Below are 22028 nucleotides of genomic sequence, written 5' to 3' on the forward strand. Positions count from 1 at the left end.
TGGCAAAAAATTGGAAAGTGAGGGGGTGTCCATCGGTTGGGGAATGGCTGAACAAATTGTGGTATCTGATGGTGACGGAATACTACTGAGCTGAAAGGAATGATGAACTGGAGGATTTCTTTGTGAAATGGAATGACCTCCACGTATTAATGCAGAGTGAAAGCAGAACCAGGAGAACATTGTACACAGAGAATGATACATTATGGCACAATCAAATATAATAGACTTTTCTACTAGCAACAATGCAATGATCCAGGACAACCCAGAGGAACTTATGAGAAAGAATGCTATCCACATCCAGAGGAAGAACTGTGGGAGCAAAAATGCAGAAGAAAAACATATGATCAATCACATATTTTGATGGAGATATGATTAGGGTTTTGATGTTAAAAGATCACCCTATTGCAAATATGAATAACATGGAAATAGATTTTGAACAATCATACATATATAACCCTGTATAATTGCTTGTCAGCTCCATGAGGTAGGAGGGAAGGTGGTGGGGTGATCATGAATCATGCAACCATGGAAAAACATTCCAAATTTTTAAAAAAGAGAGAGAAGAGAATATATGTAGGATTAAGAATGACACCTAGGTTGCAAATCTGAGTGACTGGGAGCAGGAAAAGTTGGATAGGAAAAGGTTCTAATTGAGAAAAATGAGTTCACTTTAGCACATGTTGAATTTAAGATGTCTATGGGACATCCAGTTTGAGATGTTGAATAGAAAGTTTGAAATATGACATTTAAAGTCAGCACAGAGTTGTGGAAAAATAGATCTAAGAATCATATATACACATATATATATATATATATATATATATATATATATATAGAGAGAGAGAGAGAGAGAGAGAGAGAGAGAGAGATAGTAACTGAATCTATGGAAGTAATAAGATTTCCATGTAAAAGAATATAAAAGAAGAGCAAAGGGCCCTGGACAGAACCTGAGAGAAGAATCTAGCATAGGAGGCCATATCTGGATGAAAATCTATCAAAGAAATCTAAGTAATGGTCAGACAACTAGTAGTAGAAACTGGAGAGAGCAATGTTGCTATAACCTAAAGAAGAGAATTTCAAAGAGAAGAGAGCAACTGAGAGGGTCAAAGGTGTCAGAGAACTTAATGGAAGAATGAATGCTTTGAAAAGGCCATTAGATTAGACAATAAAGATATCTTGGGTAAATTTGGAGAGAACAGTTTCAGTTGCATGATGTCAGAAAAGAAAACTGAGAAGAAGATGAGTGGAAAGGAAATGGATGTTAAGATTGTAGATGGCCTTCTCAAGAAATTTAGCCCCAGAATGGAGAAGAAATTTAGTCTAATGCTTATCAGGAAAGGATGGAACAAATGATTTTTTTATGACAATGAAATTTGGGCATATATGTAGATACTAGAGAATCAATCATTACACAAAGAGAGATTGAAGATTAGTGAAAGTGGAAGTGATAGCAGGAACTTCAAGAAAAGAATAGAATAGAATGAGGAAGGAATAGAATAGATAACTTGTACAAGTAGAGGAATTTGCTTTAGCAAGGGAAAAGGACACTCTTCATGTGAGACAGAGATGATGGAGATGGTGGCAAAAAAACATCTGAATATACTACTTTTCCTTGTAAAAATTTGTTTGTATCCTTACCTCCTACTGTAGATTGGAAGCTCTTCTAGAAAGAGAATCAGTCACATCTTGCACATCTTTATAAATAATTGTGATTGTCATCATTAGAGCTGGAAAAAAAATTGGAATTTTTTTCTTATTTTTTTCTCTGCAACTCCCACAGTTTTTTTTTACATTTCAGGAAAGAATTTTTCCACTATCACCTATGTCTCTCACATGATGACTTTAAAACAAATCTTACTAGGTCAAATTCCCTTAATATCATAGAACTTTGTACCTTTTATAGTATCTAAGTGCTTTGGACAATGTAGGTGTTCAATGAATAGTTATTGATTCAATAAAAATGTCTCTCATTTATATTTCATTATTTTATTTAATATTAAAGCAACGATGAATGCATTATTTATTTATGTAAATTGTTACGTTCTTAATTTATACACCTTTTCCTGATGAGGTAAAAAGAGAAAGAATTGTTCAGATAATTTGTATTTGGCATCCACTAAGTACTTATATGTGAACTTTAACAAAAATAATGAATACATTTTTTTCTATTTTAACAATTTTATTATTTGAAGATGAATACTAAAATGTCCATTCTTTATTGTAAATCCTAACACAATTATACTGGAAAGGTTTTTTTAATCTTTTTTTAAAAAAGATACTGGTGGCACTGATAATTTTAACATTCTCTCACTAGATTTTACCTGGAGACACTAAAGTGGTTTCATCTTAAGCACTTTGATGATTTTTAGAGGGTGGGTAGAATGGGGAATTAGGCTCATTTTTTTTATTTCTGTAGAGAACTCCTGATGTGGAAATTCACTCTACTAATGCATATTAGCCTCTTCTGGATTTAAAGAGTTGCTTGAGATGGAGAACTGAAGTGACTTTGCCAGAGTCACTCATTAAGGTCATATTGGAACTGGCACTTTAGTGCAGATACTCCTGATATGGAAACCTTTATCTATCCACCATGCTAAGTCTCCTATCTACTTGGATGAATATTTTCTCAATGTAATGAATAGTTTTTCACTAAACTAGATAATTTTAACCAAATATGATTCACGTACAACCTTTTTAACTTTTTCTTCCACATTTGCTTTTTTAGCCCTAAATTCAGTTGATACTTTATTTGTATTATACCATTCTTCTGAAACATATGTCTTTTTTTTTAAACCCTTGTACTTCGGTGTATTGTCTCATAGGTGGAAGATTGGTAAGGGTGGGCAATGAGGGTCAAGTGACTTGCCCAGGGTCACACAGCTGGGAAGTGGCTGAGGCCGGGTTTGAACCTAGGACCTCCTGTCTCTAGGCCTAACTCTCACTCCACTGAGCTACCCAGCTGCCCCTGAAACATATGTCTTTTAAATTAATGATAGGAACATCGAGTCAAAAGTTAACAGTTTTGATTTTAGAATAGATGTTACGACACTATGGAAGAGTGAGTTAAGCAGTTTGTAACAAGAGAATTATCATCAAGATAACTTTCCACTATATTGACAATGACAACAAAGGATGAGACTAATCAATATTAGGGGGATGTAAAAATACAAACATATTGATGCATTATAAGTGAAGATATGAACTGTAAGAACATTCTGGAGAATGACTAGGAATTATGCTAAAAGAAATGTCTAAAATTTTCATTCCCTTTAACCCAGAAAACCTCTTGCAAAATATAAATTCGGAGGGAGACAATAGCTTTAAAAATCCTAATTTTTATTTACAGAGATTTTTTTTGGTAGCAATAAGGCACTAAAAACCTGATGGTCATCTTTTAGAGAATGGCTAAACAAATGTGATGGCATGTTACTATATTATAAATATATATATATATATATATACATACATATAACTACATATAGTTATATGAAGAATATGGAAAAATAGAGGAAGACAAATGAACTAATTCTAAAATAATAAAGTAGCCCTTGGAAATACATGAGTATATATTGTTTATTTATATGGCTATGTAAATGAGTCTAGATCTAGGTAGGACTAGATATATGTACAATGACATAAATGCAAGAACAACTACAGACATGAAAGTTCTATGCTATGTCATGATGATGATGATGATGATGTTTTAAAAACATCCCTCTCCCCAAGTAAAACAATGTAGCTAACTCATTTTGCAGAGATGGAGGAGTATGGATGTAGTACACTGTCTGTTCTGTCAAATATGACCTATGTGTAGATTAGTTTTTTGAACTGTCTTTTTTATTTTTTCTTCATTTTAAGGTATGGCTCTCTGGATACAGAAGTTCAGGAATATAGTGGGAAATGTAGGTCATTTAGAGACAAAAGATAGCAATATGCATTCTAAAACAAGAAGAAAAAATTCTAGAAGGCTGTTTCTACCCTTCTTATCTAAGGTATAATGATACTCATTACTTTCTACTATACAACAATAGAAATACCTGACCTGAGACTCAATGAAAGCTTAGCTAAGCTGAGCTCCGTTTACTAGGAATTGAATTAAAAAAAAAACCACCTTAGTTCTTTTCTCCTGTGCCATGGAATATATTTCTAATCATTTTTGACAGAAGTTCTCTTGTAATTAACATTTTTTATAACTTTCCTTCATTTATAATTCTGTCTTATTCACTAGAGAATGATAAGAATTTTTGGAATGAAGGTACTTTCTGTCCCTACCAGAAAAACATTCATAAAACAACAAAGCATATTTATCTTTATCTTATCCTCACTACATTTATCTTTTAAATATAGGTGCATGAGGAACTAAGATTTCATCTGCAATCTCAGCTCTAAAAGCAAAACCCTATATGCCTGGTAGTCATTTCTTTTTTATTGTCACAACTCACGTCTTGGTGATTTCTTTTTCTTTTTTGTACTGTACTTTCATTTCCTTAATAAGAATGGCTTAAGTTGCTATCAGACTCCCTTATATATCTGTTCTCTCTTATCCTTCAGAATTTCCTGTCCATGTAGATAGTACAAAACTTCCCAGGTCATTCACTTATTGGAAACTTTACTTTATATTGGAATGGACCTGCTAACATTACTTGTTGCAGAAATGGTCTGATTGAACTTTTTGGAGACTGAGACTTGCTATAGAGAGAATTGAAAGAGCTTCAAATATAGCTGGAAAACCCAGAGTATCAATGACTTATTAGGAGGCTATCATAAAATTTAGACGTAAAAATTATTTTCATCAGGATTAGTTGGCCTTAGAGGTGGTAGACTTACTTTCAATACAAATACAAGTCAGTGTTTTTTTTCTTACAATTTAATTTGATATTAAAATAAATTATAGCATAATAGATTCCATGGGATTATAGATTTGGAAGAGAACTTAAAAGCTATTGAATCCAAATCCTTCATTTCAAAGACATGGAAATTTAAAACCAGGCTTTAAATGATTTGTCTCACATCATGCAGTTGGTAAGAATCTTTGACAGTTTATAAACCAAGATTTGCCTGATTTCAAGTTTGATTTATAAAATAGAAATAATAAGTAAGGGAGTGCCTACTTTAAGGAATAATATTTCACTTGGCAAAATGTTTAATGGGAAATTTAACTCGTTCCTCATTTCTTGTTTTTCATTGTTTGAAATGGTACATATTATCTGCTTTGCATGTAGTAAGAACTGAAAAATAGTATTTTTCTTGCTTTGGAGACTAGCCCTAAATACATTTTAAAGTTATATATCATTAGCTAGAATGGACTTTATGTACTATTTATTCTGACTCCCTCATTTTATAGAAGGGAAAATAGAATAAGAAGGAAGGTAAATGAATTGCATTGGGAGTAGATTTTTTGGGGTAGGATTTGAACCAAAATTTTATGATGCTCAAGTCAGTGCTCATTTCTTTGTGTCATACAAAATAAATACTATGATATTAGTAGAAAGTGACATTGAGGAATGTATATGGAAAAATGAAACTTCTTTGAACTCGTAGGGTATCTCTGATTAAACATACTCCAATATTCAGGAAATATTCTTGTGTAAACAAAAGATCATAGATTTAGAGTTGTAAGGGGCCCCGGAGTTATCTATTTTAACCTTCCCATTTTGCAGATGAATTAAAAGAGGTCTAGAGCCAAGGAGATGATTTGGACCCGTTTCCTTTGACTTCAGATCTGCTGTTTTTTTTCTCTCTCAATGTAACACTCTGCCTCTTTTATTATATAATAAAATTCAACATACAAAGAAATGTATATTTTAAAGCATTTTATAATTAAATTTAAGATAAACAAGATTATCATATCAATTTTCCATTTTGTTGTGATCTAACTATCAATACAAAACTATACTCAACATTGTAAAACATGCACAAAAGTGATTTCCAATATTGAGCCATCTTGCTCAGTGTTCATGCTTTATACTCATGACTTACATGATGATTTTTTGAGGTTCATAATATTTTTTGATGAAGAAATTTAGGTTCATTTTTTGAATTCAGATAGATATATTTAATGAAAATGTTCCCTTGCTTAAAAGAAATGTGAAAAATTTGCCTCCTACAATAGTAATAGATTGCACAAGTAGAGAAGTATATCTATTGGATAAAGGTGAGTGTTTTGGATTTAGAGTCAGGAAGACATAGGTTTCCAGGACTATCACTGACATCCACGGCTTACAAAAGTTCCTTTAAGTTTTTAGTACCTTTTTAGATCTTTGAAATTGAAGTAGCTGAAGAGACACTGATGTGCATCACTGGAGGGATTTTCTTCACTGGGTGTTTCCTAAAGAAATGAGATAAAATCCTAGATTTAGAGCTGAAAAGCTAACTCTAAAGCAATCTATTTCAGTTTATACACAAAGAAACTGGAACCAATATTGTATAATAAACAACTGTGAATGACTTAGTTGTTTTCAGCAATACAACAATCCAAAACAATCCCAAAGGACTCATGATAAAAAAAAATTCCATCTGCTTCTAGAAAAGAACTGATGGAGTCTGAAACCACATCAAAGAAAACTTTTTCACTTTCCTAATTTTTTTGTTCAAGTTTTCAGAAAAATATTAACATGGAAAAAATGTTTTTAATGATTACAGATGTAAAATCTATATGAGACTGCTTACCATCTCAGGGGGGTGGGAGAGGGAAAGAATTCAAGAAAAAAAATATTTTCAAAATGTTGGAAACTTTTAACATGTAATTGGGGGAAAAATTAAATTTAAAAATGCTAACTTTAATAAAAATAAAGAGAAGATGGAAGAATTATTTGCACAATTAAAAAAATAAAAAAGAACAAATTAAAACCCCTAATTAAACATCACATTGGAAATCTTGCAAAGGTGAGATTAATAAAATGGAATGTAAGAAAACCATTGAATTAACAAATAAAACAAGGAACTGGTTTTATAAAAAATAAAATAAATAAACCATTGATTAATATAATTTTAAGAAACAAAGAAATTGGAACCAAGGGAGGCTTAGGAACTTGTTTAAAATCACAGACATAGTAAATTTAATCCAGGGTCTTCAGTCTCTAAATTAAAAATCAAACGTCCAAAATAAAAGAATGAATGAACAAATAAGTAAATGCACAAATTCATTGAATGAATAATTTTGAATGTAACCTATTATATTAAAAGAACCAGATAATAAGGAATATATCATTCAAAACACATGCAACAAGTATTAAATTGCCCTAGTCAGAAGTGTTAGATAAACAAACCATTGAGAGATAACCAGGGGAAAGAGTGAGAACCTTAAGAGCAAATATTTACTCTCCAATAAACATGTAGTGACAGAGACTGAATTTTAAATGCCAGGCAGTACCTAGGCCCCATCTCTCTTTTTTATGTGCATCTAATCTCAAGAGAATATAGTTTCAGGTATATTGTTTTATATTTAGTTTCTAGTAAAGTTTTTGTATAATTTTAAATGCAATCATTTTTCCTAGATATTACCAAACCATGAAGTTAAAAACACTTTTTTGGTTCTTATATGCAAATCAGAAGATACTGATCATTTGAACTAATGAAGTAGAAAGCAGGGAAGGGAGATTAAACATCATATTAGACTGAGTTTCTTGAGAGAAAAGAGAAAATTCTAAAGGCCTCAAGTTCATGTTGTTATTGTATTATTTGCTTTCAATTAGCAAGATGGCAGAAATACTATAAATAAAGTAGAGATTACATTTCCATTCTATCCAACACAATGTCTTTCAATTATATTTCTTGAAATAGATTAAAAAGGATTATGCTGATACTAAATGGTGAGAAGATCTTCATGTTCCCTGAAATACTCATCTACCTACCAGAAACTCTTTCCTTGGACAGTATAATAAGCAGCCATATAATTATGTAACTTTTAAAATGTATTAAGACCACAAAATCACAGCTATAGAGCTTGAAGGTATCTTGACAAATTTCTAGAACAAATTCTTAGTTTTATTGGGAAGGAAAATGAATCATCAAAAGACTAAGTGACTTGCCCAATGTCACAACCAGAATTAGAACCCATATCCCCTGACTCCAAAATGAGTACTTTTTCTGATTATCTATCTATCTATCTATCTATCTATCTATCTATCTATCTATCTATCTATCTATCTATTTATCTATCTATCTATCTAGTACTTTAGGTTACTGGGTATCATGATATCTAATAACAGGAGCATTCAGAAATGTGATGAATTAAAAACAACATCATCTCTAAGTAAGCAAGATGCAAAATGTCCCAAGTTTATGAATTATTATAAAATTTTTCTCATTGCATCCTTTTTATGTTGGCATTTTTCTTTCTTTCAAGCAGAGTCTCAGTGTCATGCTACTAAAAGGGAAAACAGCACCTCCACGAGAACAAGTAATTTCTCCTAGGTCTCAGGGTATCTGATTTTGAGAATAAGAAATGAATTTGAAGTATAGGTGCCACATCAGCTACCTTTTGTTACATGTTATTGCTAGTTCAGGATCAAGAAATAGAAAAAATGAAGGGCAAGGGAAATAACATAGAGTTGTAGGGCAATCTATAGATTCTCTTGATAGATGAGAATTGCTGGCTATTTCACATAGATATTCATAACTTCAGAATTGTACAACTGCTTACGTGGTCAAGTATGATATTTCTGCCCCAATCTGAGTTTTGTGTGAGGATCTAACTTTTTCCTCTAATTCTTTTACAGTGGCATCTATGTCTTGTCAGTATGCTGCAACTTTTATTAAGTAGCTATATAAGACAAAGGAGGCATGGTGGGCTCTTTGAAAAATATCTGTGATTTTTAGTGAATTGCAAGCAATCAATATGTGTCAGCAGTGAAATATGGCAGCTAAAAAAGTGAATATAATTTTGGGTTACTTTAAGCTAAGCAGAGCTTCCGAAATAAGGAAGTTTGAAGCTTTCTTTATTCTTCCTTCATCTGCACTTATCTATAATATGGTCATCTCTGTGCACCACAGTTTAACTACTTAAGAAAACTTAAGAAAAATCAAAAGCAATTCAATTGAAATGGTAACGGGTCTTGAGTCTTTGTCATATAAGAAGCAGTCAAAGGAAAAGTACACAGAAAAAGAAGAGAAGACTAAGGGGGAATAGTGTATTCAACTATTAAAAGAAGTATTACATAGAAATCATTAGATTTTCTTTGGCCTCATAAGGCAGAATCAGGAGCAAAATGTGGAAGTTGCAAGGAAGAAAATTTAGATCTGGTGTCAGGAAAAGATCCCTGAGAATTAGAGATCTCTGAAAGTGGAATGGCCTGCTTAGAGTAGTGATGGGTTCTCCTTATTTGGAAGTCTGTAAGCCAAGGTTAGATATCCACTTTTCTGGTATATTGTAGTGAAAATTCCTTTTGAGTATGAGTTGGATTATGTGGATATTGAGATTTCTCTTGCAAATGCAGTGACCATTTGATATTTTTAATTTCCTTTTAGATGTAATGCTAGCTCTTGATTTCATATGAATAGTATTTACCATTTAAAAGTAAAAAGAGCTGTGTGCTGAGCTTTGGGAATATGGAAATATGAAATGTCATGATGGCTGCCCTCAGGGAGTTTATAATCTAAAAGGGGAAATGTGATGTTTCAAATCACATCTGTAAACAAATTATAATACTTAATAGAATGAGATAAATATTTAGAAGTGACACAGTATTTTAAGAATATTTAAGAAATAAGAGATCTCTTTAGGTTAAGAAAATCAAGAAAGAGTTTCATGGTATTTTGAAGAAAGATAAGTATATTTTCAGGTGGATATAAAAAGGAAGGTTTCTTCCAGTACAGTGGACTGAAAGGTGTGCATAGATATATGCAGATATATATTGATAAAAATTTAACAACTAGATTTCTAAAAAGCAAGACACTTTTGAATTTATTATTCATCATTAACATTTTCTACAATGCTTTCTTATTTTTAGACAATTAATAAAATAATAAACCAAACCTATTTTGATAATATTTGCTAATTTTCCATTTGTAAATGTTCATTCATTTAACAGTTGATTTCTTGAGTAGTTTGAACTGAGTCTAGCACATCCTTGACTGAATATATACAACAGATAAATTCTGGAACATACCTAAAATATTAAATACATGAAGATGAGCAATATGAAATGAGGCTCAAAAGGTATGTTGGATCTAGATTAAGAAAACTTAGGCTAAGAATTTTGTATAGAGTGATGAACTTGTAGTCAGGTCATCTGGATTCATTTTCCACCTCGGGCTCTTACTAGCTAATAAACAATAAGGAGCATTCAATAATGATCTTTGGGCAAAGAAATAACATGATTATGAAGATTATTTTGTCAGATTGTGAGAGATAGATAAGAGAGGGGGAAATGAAAACAGGGAGAGATGGGAGGCTATTATGAGTTCAGACAAGATGTGAACTGTGCCTAAATTAAATTATTACAGTTCCTTCTTCCTCTCCCACAACCAGAATGCTCTCTTGATTAATTTTTTGGTGTCATTTAGTGAAAGTTTATAACTGACTGCTAATATTCCATAATGTCTATGAAATAATTAGTCTTATTAATAAAATGGAGCTTAGAATGGTGTTAAAGAGAGCGTTTTTTAGGAATCAAAAAAGACTATCCACAACCTAATCCAATGGGTTGACAGATTTATAAAATTAGAATTATGACTTTCCTCATACATGAACAATATAATTGACTTGGATGATCATAATGAAACACCTAGAGACATGCTGATAAACATCAACAGCCATATAAAAGTGCAAGTTAAGAAGATGAGCATTTAAATTTCTTATTTTCTAAATTCCCCAGTGTATATAGCCACACAGCAAAAGAGAATACTCCACCTGAACCTTCAGCTCTCTCCATTTTAAAGAGGTATAACATCTCTTTAGATATATAAAGGAGCTGATTTTTCAATAATGAGGTAGCGGGTATCAGCGGTGGTGAGTTCCAGACAAGCTCTTTCCTTCCTTTGGACCTCAATTTCCTCATCTGCAAAAGAGTGCTAATAAAAACTGTAAAACTTCTCTCATATTGTTATTATTAGGAAAGAACTTATCAGAAGCTGAAGTTCTCTATTATAAGGACAAAAAAAAGTTATTCTAGGAAAGGAGTTAAGTATGAGCTTAAGCATGACCTATTGATGTCCCATAATAAGTTGTTTTGCATTTTTCTAATGTACTTATTATATAAATATATATATATATGCATATTCATATATGAATGACATGTCTGCATATATAACTGTCCATGAATGACACATGTATATGTACAAAAGTAAGCCAGGGTATGTGTATATATATATATATATATGCTCTGGCTTAGCACTCCAAAATACCCAAGGCTCAATTCTCAACCTGGGGACTTTAATACCAATACAATCAATTTTTCTTGTCTTATTGCTTACATTTCTAGTGGTTCCTTCAAAATATTCAAATATCATTCATAATTTTTTATACATAGCTTTCTCCAAATGTGGGTAAAAAGATCCCAGCACTAATATGGGCACTTAAGGTTTTAAAAAATCCATCTCAAGAAGCCAGTCTTTATTTCACCCAAAGAAAATTTTAAAAAAGTAAAAAATGACAGAATCCTATAAATAGATACAAAGACACCTGGGCACATCAAGGAGTTCATAAGGTCACCTCAGGTGGCAATGGGAATTAAGCCTATCATCAAGGCTACCTACTGACATTCAGGATGATCTCTTCCTCTCCCAAAGTACCCTACAGAGTCCTTCTTAACCTTGTAGTGTCCCCTTGTTATTTGGCTTTCTCCCTAGAAAGCACATAAACTTTGGTCCTGATGAAGCAGCCAGTTTTCTTTACCCACTTTATTCATAACTAATTGATTATTAAATAGAATATTACTTAGGAATAATGTAGGAAAATTTCTAAACACCTTCTTTCTGTGAGATATATACTACAGAAGGAAATCTGTGTATCTAACTAGAGTTTTAGTTCCTAAAATCTTGATTGTAGTAACGCTAAAATTTGTGTTACTTATGGAGCATCCCTCATACCACTCACACATACATACATGTATGCCTTCCCCAAAGATCCCAACCTGTCCATATCAAGACCAACTGGAGGATACAGAACATACCTAACCTGGTTAAGGTGTTGAAATCAAGCCTTGAAGAGCCCCATTCTGTCTCAGAGGGTCGGTGTCACAGGCATGTTGAGCCCTTCTCCCTCCTCTGTGAAGAAGACAAGCAGAGAATCTGCCAGATCAGCAAGTACTCTGTCCTTCACAAGGGTCATAACGTGACCCAACTACAAGACACAGACGCATGTCTGGAGGTTCCTCCAAGGAAGAGAAGAATATAATCCCATGCATGTCAACTTCTGATGTATGCTTCTGTAGGAAATTTCTCAGTGCCTTGGGAAATTAACTATGAAGACTGATCCTCAAAGGCAAACTGCAAGCAGATGCAACTCCAGTGTAATTTTGCCTGAAGAATCCCTGGAAAGTAGAGGATGTGAAGAATTCTTTCATCTGAAGACAGGACTTCTTTGTAGCTCACTGAACAAGACAAGATAAAAGGGAAGTCCAGGGGAGCAATTGGGTGATCATCATGACTGTATAGACCTTCAAAAGCAAGATTTCTTTCATAAGGGTTTGTTGAACACTATTATAGTCATCTATTTACTAGTGTCCCCTCAGTAGTGTGCTATTGGAAATGATCCCGCTATCCTTGGGGAATTATGTCCCAGATGCCTTAAAAAAGTTCTCAATGTTACCTTATCATATTGATAGAACTCAGGAAATAATAAGAATTATTGTTATCAAACATTAAATAGTTGCTTTTTATATGCCAAGCAATAGGTTAGAGCTCTAAATACAAAGAAAGGCAAAAGAAATCATGGTTCCTGATCTCAAGGAGTTCACATCATGATGAGAAAGAAAATATTCAAATAATTATGTATGTGAAGATATATCAAGTTTAAATTTCATTTACACAAATATTTTGTTATTTTTGCAATTAAATGTAAAAATTTTAACATTTATTTAAAAAAATTTGAGTTCCATACTCTCCCCCTCTTTTACTTTCCTTCTTCCTCCTTGAAAAAGCAAGGAATTTGATACATATTCATGTGCAATGATATAAAACATTATCATATTAGCCATATTATGAAAGAAGACATGGTTCAAAAATAATATAAAGAATAATAAAAAAAATCATGCTTCAATCTGCAATCAGATTTGATCAGTTCTTTTCCTAGAGAAGTATAGTATTTTTCATTAAGTCCTTTGGAATTGTCATGAATCTTTGTACTGCTGAGAATAACTATCATTTATAGTTGATCTTCCTTCTAATATTGCTTTTATTTTATACAATGTTCTCCTGATTCTGCTCATTTCACTTTGCATTAGCTTATAAAAATCTTCCCAGGATTTTTGGAAATCTCAACTTCTCATTATTTGCTTTTACAAAAAAAGCTGTTCTACATATTTTGTACATAGATGCCCTTTTTCTTTTTTTCCAATCTCTTTGAAGCACAGACTTAGTAGTATATATTACTAGGTTCAAAGGGTATGCATATTTTTTTAAATCGCTTTGGACATAGTTCTAAATTATCCTCCAGAATAGTTGGAGTAGGTCACAACTCCACCAATAATGCATTAGTGTCCTGATTTCCTAAATCTCCTTCAAAATTTGTTTCTCTTTACTTTCATAGTACTCAATCTGATAGGTGTGATTGGTAACATATTTTAAATTGCATTTCTCTAATCAATACAGAGTTGGAGCATTTTTATGTGAGCTTAGGTAGCTATAGTTTCTTCTTCTGAAAACTTCCTGTTCATATTCTTTGACTTTTTGTCAATTAGGGAAATGACATATTCCTATAAATTTAACTTGATTCTCTACATATTTGCAAAATGAGACCTTTACAAGAGAAACATTGTATTTTTTGTGATTTTTCTGCTTTCCTTCTAATGTTGGTTGAATTGATTTTGTTCATACAGAGCTTTTTTAATGTAACAAAATCAAAATTATCTATTTTACTTCCTGTGATCCTCTCTGTCTTTTTAAGTCATAAGTTCTTCCCTTATCCAAAAATCTGGCAAGTAAAATTTTCCATGATTCTCTAATTTGATTATGATATCACCATTTATGTTTAAATTATGTACCCATTTTTATCTTAACTTGGTATATGGTTTGAGATTATATATATATATATATATTTTGCCAAACTGCTTTTCAATTTTTCCCAGAAATTTTTGTCAAATATTGAATTCTTGTCCCCAAAGCTGGGATCTTTGAATTTGTCAAATATTAGTTTCTTTTGGTAATTTACTCCTGAGTATTATGTACCTAATCTATTCCACTGTTCTACCATTCTATTTATTTCCATTTTATTAGATTTTTTTCAATGATAACCACTTGGTAACACAGTTCAAATACTTGAACTGTTGGGCCACATTCTGAATTTTTTTTTTCAGCATGTGATTATTGATAGTTTTTATTTCTTTATCTGAAAACTGCCTATTCATGTCCCTTGACTATTTGTCAATTGGGGAATGGCTCGATTTTTTTTGTAAATTTGACTTAGAGTGTTCTGTTATAAAATTTTTTTCCCAGTTTGTTGCTTCCCTTCTAATTTTGTTTGCATTGATTTTGTTTGTACAACACATTTTTAATTTAATATAGTAAAATTATTCATTTTACATTTTGTAATGTTCTCTGTCTTTTTTCATCTTAAATTCCTTCCTTTCCCAATATCTGACAAGTATATTATTTATATGTTCTCCTAATTTATTTATAATTTTACTCTTAATATTTAAGTCATTTATCCAGTTTGAATTTATCTTGGTATAGGGTGTGAGATGTTGATCTAAACCTAAATTTTTCTCATATTGTTTTCCAATTTTCCCAGCAGTTTTTGTCAAATAGTGAGTTCTAAATAGGTTTCTAAATTTGTATTAAAGGTCTGAGGAACTGCCATTGCCCCATACTTAGGAATTCCGTACCTTTCCTTAGATTTTTTCCCTCTACTAGGCATTCCAGGGGCATTTCAGGCTGAAAAGCAGAAAAAAAAGGAGTGTAAGTTTTTAGGTAGAGGTGTGCTTTAAGGGCTGACCCGTCATGAGGTGAATTTTAGGGCATGAAAAGAGGAATGGGACATGCACAGGGCTTTAGGGATTATCCCCTAATCATAAAGGTCTTTTCTTAATTGCAGAGCTCTCCAGTATACATGGGTGATGTTTCTTTCCATGTTCTTCTCATAATCATCTGTCAACCTTCAAGGTTGCTTAGGTATCCTCCCCTCTGGCAAGCTCTTATCAGCTTGGAGGAGGTCATAACATCATCTGTTGACCTTGGGTGTCCCACCTCTTCAGGCTTAGAATGTCAAGCAAGCCCTTATCAGTTGTGAGAAAGACACAGGAAAATCACAGGATTAGAATCTACATTTCTAATTGGCTAACTAATAAAAAGCTAGGATCTTAAAGCATTTAAAGAGAATTTCAAAGCAATGTACAATCCATCAATTCTCCTGTTTTAAGAGCTTGTTCTGGGGAGGTGGAGAGGGTATGTAATTTTCAATTATTTCAATGTGTTATGATCTAAAAAAAGTGTGGACATTGTTTTCCTGGTGTGAACATTGGTCTTTGAGTGACCACACTCTTTTCCACCTTGGAACCATGACATGGACTTTCCCTCCATGTGCTCTCATACATTATGACCTTATAAATGTGCCTGTTCTTCTGTGACCACAAGTGCTAGTACTCTTTCCTGCCTTCTACCTGAGACCAGGGCTCCTGTTTCCCTGTAAGTGACCTTAAGAAATCATATCCACTCCAGAACTGTGACTAGAGCCCCTGCTCCTCTGGGGATTTTCCTCTTTATCCTGAGGTTGCAACCCAGAGTTGTGTGTGGACAATGCATGGGGGCACCACTCTCAGTGACAGAAGAATGTCCCCCATAACGTTCTTCTGACTAGTTGTCCCACCCTCTCACTTCTTATGGGCTGAGAACATGCCAAATTGCCGCTGCTTGTTGTAGCTGTCTCCAAAGCCCACTGTTGGTTGCCATGTCATTTCACTACATTTTAGGCCCAAAGACAACCATGATGAAACAGAGGGTTTTGGTTTGGGTTTTGGCTGATCCCCTAAATTGTATTAGATTTGGAAATTGTTTCATTCTTATTTTTTGTTTGTTCTACAACTTCAGAAAATCAATTTGAGGTGTTATTTTGAAATTGTTTTGAGAGGAATTTGGGAAAGTTCAGTTGGGTTCTTGCCTTTATTCTGCAGTCCTTTATCTGCCCCAGCTATTTATGGCTATTTTAAACACACACACACATTATACACACACACACACACACACACACACACACACACACACACACACACACATATATATATATACACACACACAGATACCAGGATTGGATCTATGTAGGCTAGTATATACTGAGCCCATTTCATTTCCATCGAGAGACTCATTTTTCTATACCCATGGTACAGACAGAATTCAGTCCTGAGGTAAAGATATTTTTTCTCACAATCATTGTGTCTTTGAACTCTGACCCTGGAATGCCAGAAACATTATTTAAACTTTAGTCTTGGGGTCATATTTGATGCTTCTCAAAAAGAGGGGAAAAAAAGTGAGATATTAACATATATATATATATATACATATATATATAATAATGTAAATCAAGAATGGGACCATTATTTCTTTCACACAAAAGCATTCTAAAGAACAAAAAAAATTGTTTTAAGTGTATTTTAACCTTAAGACAAATGTTTAAATGGTAGTATTGACTACTAAAATGAGAATTTGTTGTTTTAAAAATCCCTAACTATGGAATTCTTTTTTGAATTGATGATTAGTTATTTTATCTTACATCTTGATTCTATACTATGGTCTAATGCAGTGATTCCTAAAGTGGGCACCACCACACCCTGGTGGGTGCTACAGAGATCCAGGGGGGCGGTGATGGCCACAGGTGCATTTGGGGGCGGTGAATAACTGTAAGGGGGCGGTAATAGTATGTGACATGGGGCGCTAAGTAATATTTTTTCTGGAAAGCGGGTGGTAGGCCAAAAAAGTTTGGGAACCACTGGTCTATTCTCATGGTGGTGAATCTATGGCACACGTGCCAGAGGAGATACCCAGAACCCTCTCTGTGGGCATATGCGTAGTCACCCCGGCACAGAGTTTGTCAGAGTTCATTACTAGAAATCCAGAGGGACACTGGGCCAGAATGCTTCCCTCCCTCTCTCCATGCATGCCTGAGGATATATCTCAAATGACCCACTCCTCTGAAAGATTTGCCATCACTGGTCTAGTCCTTTTGGTGGTAGTTATCTACTAGGAACACTGTCGTATTAACCTGGTATTCTTCCCAAGGCTCTTGGTCAGCTTTGATTCAGTGGTATCTGAGATCTTCATACCTATCAAACTCATAAAGTTACTTTCATGCCTGAACACGTATATTCTAATAATTATGATTAATCATCTATTCAGAAAAGTCAATACAAAGTGTAAAAGGTGTCCATAATTCCAGACACAAGTTCACTTGGCTGAATTCATGATCCATATGCAATAGATATAATTTAGCTATTGGTACCCTTCATCATTCCCTTATATCTTGCCCTTCTACTCCTTCAAAGTCAAGAGGCACTTAAATGTGCCTGCATATTGATTTCTTAATGATCAAAACCTTTCTGGAAAGCTTGTCACTCCCAAGAAGTAACTTGGTTGTGATCTATTAACATTGCTTTGATACTCCAAACTAATTGAAAAACTATTTTCACTTAGCTGTCCTGTTAAAAAGGATATAATAAATTATTTTTATATTTTTACTATATATTATTTCAATTAATTTTAACATATTTATAGCTACATATATTTATCTGTGGATAATTAATAGCCTAATCTAATATTGTCTAAAGGAAAGTTTTAAGGCTTTATGAAAAAAAAGGCAGAAGTGGTGGGTCCTCAAATTAAAATCCCTATTTCATACATACTTCCATCATTTGGAAAAACCAACCGTGAATTAAAAGTTTACAATTGGAGAACGTGCAATGCCAGTGAAAAAGGACTGATACATGGGGAAAATATGATATTTAAGGTCACAGATTAAGATATGGACAGGATCTTGAATTATATATTTGAATATACTCATTTTATAAATGAGGAAACAAACCTGTTGTATGTGGCACAAGGAAGAGTTCTGAACTTGAAATCACAGTGCTTAAGATTTAATACTGATTATGCCTTCTACAACAAGTCACTTAACTTCTGTGAATTCCAATTTATACATCAATTAAAAAAACCAACAACAGCTGAACAGATGGACTCCAAAGCCCCTTTAATAAGCCCTATTATCTATGATACTATGGTTATAAGTATTCCTACATATAGAAAAACTATGGTAAATTCTTGAATATCCAAACAGTCATCTATATTTTAACTTATCTAATTGGTAGCTAGGATTTATAAGGTTCTGTATCCACTAAAAGTTCCTGGTTATGCTAAAGTTCTTGAATGTAACTTTCTAGCAGGAGAAAATTTCCATGCCTATACCTAAAACAGTAGAAAGGGAAAGGAAGATTTGTCTATTACTGTTATCTCCAAGCACTTATCTTTTTTTCTGACACAGCTCTTTCTGGAAGAATAAAAGCTCTTTCATTGAAGAATTGTGGGGTTTTTTTTGTCTTTGTATCCCCAAGTCTTAGTACATGGTAACTGCTTAGCAAATGTATTTATTGGTCAGTCATTTGGTCATGTCCAACTTCTAGTGACTTCTTTATTTATTTTTTTGCAAAGATACTGAAGTATTTTGCCATTTTCTTTTCCAATGGATTAAGCAAATAGAGATTAAATGACTTGACCAGGATCACAAAGCTAGTGCCTGAGCCTGGATATGGACTCCTGTTTTCCTGATTTCAGACCTAACAATCTATCCAGTTTGTGCTATAAAAAAATTAATGAATACTTGGTAAATTGATCTGAATTTGGGTATATTCTTTTCTAACCATAATAACAATGTTTTAAGATTCAGTACAAATAGATCTTGGGAAGAGAATGGGAAAGAATCAGACGTTTATACAGTTTGGAAAAAAGAACTGATTGTACTTTTAGGATTCAGACTATTCATGAAGTTTTAAAAAAATTGTCAATTATTTTCTTTTTTCTTTTGAAAATATCTTTGTCTAGATGGGGGGTTCTCAGAGGAGCACAAGGAAGAAAAGAAAAATTTTGGGTATGTAAACCTTTTCCAATTAATTTCCAACTAGAACATAAGAACTTTAGATGCTTCTTTTTATTTGCTACCTTATTTATATTATTCAATTCATATTGTAAGTCACTGAAAAAAGGGTCACAGTTTTGGCATTTTCTCCAGTATTAAACCCGTTGACTCAATAAGTCATAGTGATAATTTTACTCAACCATAATGATTTTAACTCCTAAAGAAGAATTTGAAGCACTTTTTAAAAAGTGAAGACCATTTCATATTATTTTCATTTATTTCTTTTTACCATGCAAAAGACATTTAATGAAATGCAATAGCAATTTACTAAAAAATTATTCAGGTATTACAATGCCCATACAGTCCACTTTGTCACCCAAGGAGAAGGAGCCTCATTTCCTAATTATCCACTGCATCTTCAATATACCTGAGAAGGGTAGCATCTATTCACTCACAGAAACATATTCCAAATCTTTTCTTCTCAGCATCACTTTTGGGACTGTTTACTTTCAGGCAGACCAGCTAGAGAGAATTGTGTAGTTTGCTGATGATTTCTCTTGGCACACAGAAGTTGCAGTCCAGAGGGTACACAAAGCTTGGTGCTATAGGCTGTAGCATGCTGAGGTCTCTCAGAATTGTAATTTCCTCTGCAGGTCATGCTAGTCCTGGCATTGTATAGACGTGACTGCCATTTTTTTTCATCTTCTTCTTTCTTTCTCCTTCATATACTCCACATAGGGAGACTCCTAACCTTAAAAAGGTTTTGCCAATGCCTTTTGTTTTTACAAACCAGAAATTTTGCAATACACAATACATCTATAGATTATTATCTCGTAGAAACAACATGAAATGCATAGCATTCTTAAATGACACATGTGAAAAGCAGGCCCATCTAATTAATGTCTTTTGTTTTTTAATGATACATTCACATTGCTGAGTCAACATACAGGTCTCTGGGGTGTACAGTAAAATTCCTTCAAGAGAAATATTCTAGTCACAAGCATTATGGTGACATAATGTTTAGTGAATGAAGAAAATTCTGCAAGGTATCATTTTGTTGTTCATTTTACATTTTGCATAAACTACAGAATTATCTCTACTGGGTCTCTGATTCAGAAACATTTTTCTGAATAATTTGTGGTTTGAAGTTTGACCCTGCTACAGATCTATAGATTCTATCTGTACTGTGTCCCATTCATATGTGCTCCTTTCACTAATTAGAATGCATAGGTGTGAGTTGACTATGTTGAGATGATCAAAAGAAATAAGGAATGAGAAAGTGGGCTGCACTGAAGAAATGGGAAGGGAAATGTAGTATTGGGTAAATTTTCTCACAAAAGAGTCATGAAAGACAGATGGGAAGATGGTGGGCAATTATTGACTATCACGCTCATTGTAATTGGTTCAAAGAGGGAATGGCATATATACTTAATTGTGTATAGAAATCTATCTTATCCTAAAGGGAAGGAGGAGGGAAAGGGAGTAAGAGAAGGAAGTAAGAGAAAAGAAAGAAGGATGATAAAATGGGAAACAAATTGGGGAAGGCAGTGGTCAGAAGCAAAACCCTTCTCAGAATGGTTAAGGTGAAAAGAGAGAAAAGAATAAACAGGAAAAAACTAAGATGTAGGGTAATACACATTTGATAATCATACCTGTGGATGTGAATGAGAACCTACCCATAAAATGGAAGCATATAACTGAGTTGATTAAATACAAGAAATGTGCAATATGCTATTTTACAAGAAATACACTTAAAACAAAGAGGCATAAATATAGTAAAAGGTAAAAGGCTGGAGCTATTATGTTTCAGATGAAGTAAGAAAAAAACAGGAGTTGCGATCATGAATACAATCTCAGACAAAACAAAAAGCAAAAATAGATCTAATTAGAAGAGATAAGCAAGTAAATTAAATCTAAATCCAAAAGGTACCATAGACTATGAAATACCAATACTTAACATATATGCACGAAATCTTATAGCATCTAAATTCTTAAAGGAAAAATTAAATGAAGTATCAGAGGGAATAGATAATAAATCTATACTAGTGGAGGACTTCAGCTTCCACTCTCAGAACTGAGTAAATCTCAGGAGAAATAAACAAGAATAAAGTTAAAGTGGGGGCAGCTGGGTAGCTCAGTGGATTGAGAGCCAGGCCTAAAGACGGGAGATCCTAGGTTCAAATCTGGCTTCAGACACTTCCCAGCTGTGTGACACTGGGCAAGTCACTTGACCCCATTGCCTAACCCTTACCCCTCTTCTGCCTTGGAGCCAATGCTCAGTATTGTTTCCAAGATGGAAGATAAGAGTTTTAAAAAAAAAGAATAAAGTTAAAGAGAAGAATATAATTTTTAAAATTAAATATATGTTTAAATATATTTTAAAATTAAATATACATAAATATATGTGCATGTACATAATATATATTTATAATATTTTTCCATGGCTACATGATTCATGATTTTTTCCTACCCCTCTTCCACCCCCTTCCAGGAGCTGACATGTAATTCCATTGAGTCATACATGTATTATTGTCCAAAACCTATTGCCATATTATTCATATTTGCAATAGAGTGATCTTTTAATGCCCAAACCCCAGTCATATCCCCATTGAACTCATGATCAATCACATGCTTTTCTTCTGTATTTCTACTCCCACAGTTCTTTCTCTGGATGTGGATAGCTTTCTTTCTCATAAGTTCCTCAGTATTGTCCTGAATCATTGCATTGCTACTGGTAGAAAAGTCTGTTTGACTGTGCCACAGTGTTTCTCTTTCAGTGTACAATGTTCTCCTAGTTCTGCTCCTTTCTCTT

The 22028-nt window shown here is 33.3% G+C and overlaps 1 protein-coding gene across 2 annotated transcripts in view; it reads left to right on the top strand.

Moving 5' to 3' along the window:
- Positions 1–22028, top strand: part of TINAG (tubulointerstitial nephritis antigen) — a 175110-nt gene that overhangs the window by 151608 nt on the left and 1474 nt on the right. For both annotated transcript variants that reach the window (XM_044675883.1, XM_044675882.1), the window contains one exon: positions 19183–19228. In XM_044675883.1, coding sequence (XP_044531818.1) covers positions 19183–19228 — 46 coding nt within the window. The remainder of the gene's footprint in view (positions 1–19182; positions 19229–22028) is intronic.

This window comes from Gracilinanus agilis, chromosome 4, assembly GCF_016433145.1.
Source record: "Gracilinanus agilis isolate LMUSP501 chromosome 4, AgileGrace, whole genome shotgun sequence".
Taxonomy (NCBI): domain Eukaryota; kingdom Metazoa; phylum Chordata; class Mammalia; order Didelphimorphia; family Didelphidae; genus Gracilinanus; species Gracilinanus agilis.